This window comes from Pteropus alecto, unplaced genomic scaffold (genome assembly GCF_000325575.1).
Source record: "Pteropus alecto unplaced genomic scaffold, ASM32557v1 scaffold101, whole genome shotgun sequence".
Taxonomy (NCBI): Eukaryota; Metazoa; Chordata; class Mammalia; order Chiroptera; family Pteropodidae; genus Pteropus; species Pteropus alecto.
The window spans coordinates 8,716,557-8,724,279 of record NW_006432945.1 but is presented as its reverse complement, the minus strand read 5'-3'; the positions used below and the strand labels follow the sequence as shown (position 1 = coordinate 8,724,279).

Below are 7,723 nucleotides of genomic sequence, written 5' to 3'. Positions count from 1 at the left end.
TTTTTTTTTTTTTTGCTGGATTTTGAGGAGGCATTTTGAGGAAGAGGAAGAGGACATCCAAGCAGAGAGAACAGCATGTACGCAGAGGCCGTCTGGGCAGGAAATAAATCAAGAGAGGGGCTTGGGTCAACCAGAGCAAGCCTCCCGTGTCATGGTAAGATCTGAGGTTTCTCCTGTAGTCAGAGGTGAGCCATGGAAGGGCTTCGATGCGGCCACGACGTACTCAGATCTGTGCTTCGTGGATAAAGACTGGAGCAGGGAGGAAAATGAGCGGCTGGAGGGGAAGAGGCTGGGAGAGGGAGAGCGATGGGAGGGGGTGTTCATAGCACAGACTGCAGAAGCTGAAGGACTCTTCCAATGAAGGCCTAGTGAGCCTGGGGAGGAGAAGCAGCGTCTCTGTGTACCAGGGTCAGGAGTGCAGAAGAGAGCGGAGGATGAGAATGACCTTGGTTTTGAATGTGTTGCCTAAGAAGAGCCAGTGGGACATCCAGGGAGAGAAGTCTGGCAGGAAGCTGGAAATGGTCATCTAAACTTTTCTCCTGCTGGATTTAAAATTAATCATTCACTCAAGAGCCATTTGCTAAACACAGACATGTGCTAGGCTTAGGGAGTAGAAAATCGGAGAAGAGGACGTGCCGGATCCCAGGAGTGTGTCTTTCTCTTTCTGACTTTCACTTAACACGATGCCCACAAGGTCCCATCCATGCCCTTGCACGTCCTGCGGCTGGCTCTTAAGCCAACTGCCCTGGCATGTCCCCCGCTCTGGGAGCTTCGGTTTCCTCATTCCTGTCATAGGGTAATCGAACTTGACCTCACAGAGCTGTCGCAAGGACTAAATGAGATCAGGGACCACCACAGCGCACGTTCCCCTCTTCCTTCCCAGGTGCTTAAACTCAGAATCCCTCAGGTGTCACCCACAGACCCCGCTGAGCTTAGCGTGCGATTCCAGGGGTTTTCTACCTGATGCACCTGAAGTCTGGTCACTTTACTCAGACTAACAACAGGGGAGAAATAAAAGTCAATATAAGATCCATATATAAACAGATCATTTAACATAGACAAGAATTTTTTTAAATAGTGGTAATCAGAAAAAAAATGAAAGATTAATAAGGTAAGAAAGAACAGGTAGGCGGTAGGCAGAGGAATGGATTTTGATCCTTGCAAACCTACCCCCAAATTTTTCAAGCCCAGCACACCCCTCTTATCCCCTCGGCCCAGGGAATGGAGCAGCCTCCCATACACAGGGGCTTCCCGTAGCTCATCTCAGAGTTATCTATGAAATTATTAAAGAATATTAACTTGAACTGATATGAAATTATAAAATGCTGATGCACATTGAAAATGAGTAAAAGTAACAATGTCACAGTAGTCACCACCTACCTGATAATGCCTGGCTACTTGACCAAGGGGAACCGCCCCGTGTGCTGTTACAGGCAGAACTGGGAATGGCTTATGCTGAGTCTCCACTGGGCGGACAAAGGATCTGGGCTCTGAAGTGATAGCAGGCTGAGCCAGGTCCAGTCAACATTACAGCCCCAAACAAGTTGTCATCAGCCGAAGGAAGTCAGTCACCAATCGTGGTGGCCAACTGTCAGAGTCTCCGCCCCTCTCCTCGATTCTGCCAGTTACCAGCCCGGCATGGGTCTTTTGTCACTCGTGCCCCTGCCTATGACAGGGAAGCTCAGCCACCTGTCCTGTGGAATTTCCGGAGGCCTGCCCATCCTTGAGGACCCCCCCAGAGCGCTCCCCTATCCCTTCTCCCCAAGCACACAGCCCTGGGAGACAGGATCTCATATGTGGGTTTTATTTTTATTTTACAAGAATATAACATGCTGTCACAGGAAAGTGGAGATTGAGTAGATCATTCGTATCTTGGAAACCAGCTCCAGTTGTCAACAAAAAATAAATATTTAAACAGTGAGGAGGTCCTGCTGGGCGCTGAGAGGAGGTAGAGCCTGGCGGGGGGAGGGGGGCAGGCTGCCCACTCCTGTTGAGTCTCCGGTCAGTGGGTCAGTGGGTCAAAGTAAAATCACAATAATAAATAACAATAGCAACAACACTGACAACAGTAACAAAAATAACATGCTATGACGGTCGTCACAAAACCAACAATACGTTATACTTAAATAATTTTCTCCTGGAGGAGCTCACAGTGCAGCGAGAACAGGGTTGGTTTTCCGGGGACACAAGAGGGCTGGCTGGTTCATTCACCTCCCCAGCCTGGGCTCGAGGACTACTCCCACCTCAGGAGGTTTGTTCAGTGATGCCCTGAGGTGACAGGCAGGTTCTGATCTCCCCCAGGCCTGCTCTTCCAAGCAGCCTCGCTTCCGGACTTCACTCCCGGCCTCTGTGGTCTGCCCGAGGCTCATCGTGGTCCCGCCCCATCCTTCCCAGCACGCTAGTGAGCGCACCTCACTTCCACAGGAAGGAAACGTGAGGCTCCCCTTCCACTCTGGGGTGTCTTTTTCCCTGTTCTCACACTCACACAAAAAATATTGGCTTGATTTAAACAAGACTTTCAGGAACTGCCAAAAGTTTTGTTTCTCATGACCATTTTCTCCCTCTGTCCACGCTGCTGGGCACGGGAGCCGATGAGCCACTGACGGAGCGGCCACGCGCCTTTCCCTCATGGGCTCAGAGAGGGCACATCCCAGCAGGAGGCGCTCTGCGGGCCCTGCTCACAGGCAGGCCCTGCGGCAAACACAGGGTCAGGGGCCACGTGCAAGGTCACCGAGAGCACCGAGATTAATTCACATGAGCTACAGGGCTCCTTTCCGGGGCTCTACTGACTTGGAAAGGGGCTCAACGGCCAGTTTTTGAGGTATAACAATCTCACTGCGGCAAGCATCACATTGGTTCCCTGGCCTTGACACAGCAGTGTTAAGTCCAAGCTAAGGGACCCTCGGGCAGCCCAGAGGCAGGTGAGGTGGCAGAACGGGAAGGGTCCACACCCACGGCTCCCTCCCGTGCCCAGGACAGTCTGGGATCAGGGTGCAGTCCGTCAACAGGCAGAACGGCCGATCTGGCTGTCTTCCCCTCTCTCGTTTTCAAGTTTCCCTTTAGTCACATATTTCCCAAACCGCCCTGGAACATTTCTTGTCCCTTTGCGAATGACAAGAGCTAATGGCAACTCTCACACCACCACCCTTCTCCCCAGAGAGCCCCACGCGACCGCCCTCTTCAGCCCTTATCCGTAAGTCCTGCACGTGGGGGACCATCTCACGCATGAAATTCAGTCCCACGGGATCTGGAGGAGCGGGATCGGCGTTTTCCTTCACTGTCCTCTTGCCAGCTTTGCGGAACCTGCCTCCCACACAGGGGCGGCGGCCTCGGGGCTGGGTGACTCCACCTCTCTTCCCGGCTGGCTCCTCACTGCCATGAGGCTCAGGTGTGTGAGGGCTCTGCTGGGCTGCCCTTGGATGGAGAGGTGCTGGTGGCAGAGGCGTGGGTGGCCAGGTCCCGGTAAGTGGGTGACTTCAGGAAGCGTGGGTAGGAGTCCTTCTCCATCAGTGTGCGTGTCTTCCCCTGAGCCACATCGAAGCATGTGGCCGTGGCGGCCTGCAGGTTCGTCCTGGTCAGCTCCCTGGTCTCGTGGTCTATGTTAACCTGCGAAGAAGGGCAAGCACGTGGGTGAGCGGGGCCGGGGGCAGGGAGGGGGCGAGGGGTGCAGCAGACAGAGGGAGGAACGACCGGCAGGTGGGCCAGTGGAAGGGGTCCTGGATTCTTAACCAGGAACTTGGGGTCTCCTGAGTCCATCCAGAGTTTCTCACCTCTGGGCCTGTCCCCACATCAGACCCAGTGTGTGCCCTCCGATCTCTCAAAATTCTCAAGGATATATTAAGTCTGCCTACAAATCCAATCCCTCTCACCCCATCCCCAGTAATAACCCTGACCCAGTCACCCAGATTAGTGCCGGAGCCTGCTCACGGGGCTCTGCCATCTCCCCTCACCCCTGTGGTCTGTCCTCCACCCAGCAGCCGGAGCGGACCTTTCACACCCCAGATCAGTTTGGCAGCAGCTCTCTTGTCCTCCCATATCACTCAGAGGAAAAGCCGAAGTGCATGCTGGGCCCACCCCTGGCCATCTGCCACCTGCCTGACCTCATCTCTTCCTCTCCCCCTCGCTCCCCCGACCCCACACAGGCCTGCTTGCTGGTCTGTGACGATGACAGGTGCTCTCTGGCCTTTGCATGTTCCTTTTCCTGTGTGAGAACATTCTTTCCTCCCATAACTCATGTCTCTGTCCATATATGTCACCGTATGGGTCGACCCACCTCTCACGTCCCTTTTATAAAACGGAAAGACCTCCCCTCCTTCTCTCTGTACTCTGGGACTCCCGTATCCTGTTTTATGTTTATTAGAGGATAGGTTATCCCCTGGTATATGTTTATTTGCTTAATTGGTTTCTGTCATCTTCTCCCATTAGGGAAGAGGCTTTGTTTTGTTCACTGCTCTATTCCTGATGACTATAACCGTGCCTGGCATGGACTTGGTGCTCAATAATCCTTACGGAATAATGTGAAATAAATAAAAGTGCTCAGAAAATAAAATAGAAAATAAGACACAAAAGCCAGGTACTACTACCATCTCTCCACTAGGTGGCCCCATGTTCTTTATTGAATGCAGGTGCCAGGCAGTGGCCGCCTGAGGGAAGGTTGAAAAGTTCACTGACCACAGACCTGCGGGACTAGGGCAGGTCAACCAGGGAACTGAGGCAGGTTACACAAGGTCCCTACGATGACCTTTGCCCTGAGCTGTGTAAATGTTTTGAGCTTCTAAAAAAGGCTTAGTCTATAAGAGTGGGGATGAACAGATGCCAAAACACCTGCCAACCCCTCTGACCCCTTTGGTGAGTCTAAGGGTAACGGCACCCTGGGGTGGCACGAAGCCTGATTTTCCTCGGCTCCAGCCACAGAAGCCCACTCAGTCCCGTTCCAAATTAGGCAACTCTTCTTCTAAACTCAGCCCTTCACCTGCCAACCTCCCACAGCCCCAGCTCTCAGTGGAGAAGGACCAGGCGGGGCCTGGAGGATCCAGGGGACAGATCTAGGCTCTCACCTCTTTTGGGGCTTCGCTGCGGATGAACTCTTCAAAGATCCTGTGAGCCCGGGAGGCCAGCTTGGCGGCCGAGCGGATCTTCTTGAACTCCTCGCAGGCCAGCCAGAACTCCAGGTTCTCCTCGCTGAACTCCGTCTTTAGGAAAGCGTGGAAGGCAGCCACTCCATCTGGGGTGGGAGGGAGACAAGGAGAGACAGGTCAGACAGAGGGACAAAAGGGAATAAAAGAAGAAAAGACAGCAATTGTAGTTAATGGCTCTATTTTTAGGATGCTATTTTCTCGAACAAGGACCTGCCTTTGTATTCTGAATAGAGGCTGGCACACTAGGGGATCATTATTATTACTATTACTGTTACGTTGCCCACGCTTCAGCATCCCTCAGACTGGCACCCAAGCACATGAGTACACACGTGCCATCCACAGACACACACAACAGGGTCTTACTCACTTTTACTGCCCAGTAGCAAGTCGAACGACTCTCTCCATCCCAGCACATCTTCTGAGAAGTTTCTGCTATATAAAAAAAAGGCCAAGATTTTAATTTTTTAAAAAATCAACAAACTAGTACATAGTGCAAATCCCAGCCAGAACTCCGATTGGGGGTTGCATAATTCGCACAAAGATGTGCTTGGTAATTATGAGAGTTGACTCCTCAAACCCTTCGTTGGGGTTAAGGGCAACAGTGATGTTTTCTAGAGGACAATTCAGTAACCAAAAACCAAAGCCAGGGGCCTTTAGGTCCTCAGAAAATATCTCTGAGACTGCTTCTTCACTGTCCAAAATTGTTTCTATTCCTCTGGCTCTCAGAGCATTGTTTTGTACACTTCCCCAGGGACGTGAAGGCTTTGTGAATAAGGATTACGTCCACCCATAACCTAGAGCAGCACCTGGCATGGTTGACGTTCAATGTGAAAGAGCTTCTAGACAAGGTGCTTACCAATGGAAGTAGAGTCATTGATTAAAAACCTCGAGTGGTCTGGGACCCTGTCCTAGCCCTGATTGCATTGCGATGACAACTCCAGGTGAGAGAGTCTGGTAACTAGACATTCAGGTCCTAAGTGTACATGTCTGTTGATGGACTTGGAACCCTGGAGCTAACCACCCTGTCACCCATGAGCCAAGCAGCCATAGAGACCAGCAAGAAACCCCACTAAAATCTCCAGGAAGGGGTCAGCGAGCTCCGCCCCAGCTACCATGTCCTAGTTTCTCCCTGTACTTTCCTTCTCACGGCTCCTTCCCTAATCGGGCTCCGCCTCCCCTAGAAGCCCTAGGCTGTCAGCAAGACTCACCCCTCTTTGTTGTGTTTGCTGCTCCACTCGAACTTGCCAACACTCCCCGTATCAGAGCCCAGGTCTGATTTATGAAGAAAGATCCCCAGCCGTGTCTTGAACTCTTTGGCTCTGGAAGACAAAGCATGAGCATGTAAGGATTCTCCACGTGCTTAGCGAGGGCAAAGAGGTATATGGGGTGTCAGAAGAGGTCAGGCTGATGCTATCCGAATTCCAAGGGCTCCTGGGAATTCTTGCTTGTTCCCGAGGCCTAACCTAGGATTCTCCACGTGCTTAGCGAGGGCAAAGAGGTTTATGGGGTGTCAGAAGAGGTCAGGCTGATGCCATCCGAATTCCAAGGGCTCCTTGGTTGTTCCCAAGGCCTAACTTTTGCTTCTGTCCTTAGTGCCAGGAACCCAGAAACAATGAAAGCAACGTTTGAGCTGGGCCTTGTAGGTCTTACACTTTCTGAGTTTACAGAACTTCAGACATGGGCTTGTTTCCACGTAAGCCACACTGCTCTTTGTGCTTGTTGATTAGCAGAAGGCAGTTCCGCACCCTCTAGGCTTGCCACGAATATTCGTGGCACTGCGCGGAAACTGATTGCTCATCTTTATGTTTTCCTTCCCGGCCACCAGCTCCAGTAAGAACTGGAGGCAACTGCGTAGTCCCCTGGGAAGTGGGTACATCCCTCACCTGGGGGCTTGAAAAACACCTCCCCGCTTTCCCAGGGCTAGAGGAGGCCATTCCCTTAGATCTGGGCTGTGGAACGAAAACCAAGTTTTAAGAAACTGAGAAAGACAGTTCTGCCTGGTGACGCCAAGGGGTCTTTCTGCAGCAAAGTCTTCGGCAGGTCACCTGAGAAGGACTGCCATTTGTCAGAGGATAGGGGATGACAGTAAGCAGTGATCCCTTTGCTTTTCCTTCTCCCTTCTCATGGCCCGGCACCTCTAAGACGCTAAGGGAAGCATCTGGGCATGCGGCACCAGCTGTCCCCCTGCCTCTCCACTCAAGTCATCAGCATCCCCATTGTGCCACCCACCCAGGTCCCAAGCCTGCCGTTTCACGTTCTAAGGGTTCATGGGACTTGAACTTCTTCCTCGGGGCAGCGGGACAAGCTCCTCTTACCTCTCCAGGCAGGTGGTGGGGAAGGCGGCCAGGGTCCGGCACATGACTGCGGGTGCAGGGCAACACGTCGTGGGGATGGTGGCGGGCTCCAGCGGGCGCTGCGAGCGTGAGGAGGCAGAGGACCGGCGGCGACTGACACTTTCACTCAGGCCGGCTTTCTCCAGCTGCACCGCGGCGCCGGCGGCCCCGGGGTTTTTATTCCCTCCGAGGGGGCGGGGCGGGCTGCGCGCCGCCGACCAATCGGAGAGCGGGGCTCGGCGCGGCCGAGGC

The 7,723-nt window shown here is 52.9% G+C and overlaps 1 protein-coding gene across 1 annotated transcript; it reads right to left on the bottom strand.

Moving 5' to 3' along the window:
- Nucleotides 1–2,768: 2,768 nt before the first annotated feature.
- On the bottom strand, nucleotides 2,769–7,607 carry RGS16 (regulator of G protein signaling 16). Its single transcript, XM_006907761.3, has 5 exons — nucleotides 7,454–7,607; nucleotides 6,347–6,457; nucleotides 5,506–5,570; nucleotides 5,058–5,224; nucleotides 2,769–3,606 (listed from the first exon to the last, which is right to left on the bottom strand). The coding sequence occupies exons 1-5, from the start codon at nucleotides 7,495–7,497 to the stop codon at nucleotides 3,385–3,387; spliced, it is 609 nt and encodes a 202-aa protein (XP_006907823.1). The 5' UTR covers nucleotides 7,498–7,607; the 3' UTR covers nucleotides 2,769–3,384.
- Between the last annotated feature and the right edge of the window lie 116 nt (nucleotides 7,608–7,723).

Bases quoted from the DNA above. Each gene is read 5' to 3' on its own strand.
- RGS16 (XM_006907761.3), bottom strand. From the start codon at position 7,497: ATGTGCCGGACCCTGGCCGCCTTCCCCACCACCTGCCTGGAGAG. The intron at 5,225-5,505 runs GTGAGTAAGACC...CTCCCACCCCAG, and splicing joins CTTGCTACTGGGCAGTAAAA to ATGGAGTGGCTGCCTTCCAC. The intron at 3,607-5,057 runs GTGAGAGCCTAG...CCTTCTTCGCAG, and splicing joins GCAGCGAAGCCCCAAAAGAG to GTTAACATAGACCACGAGAC.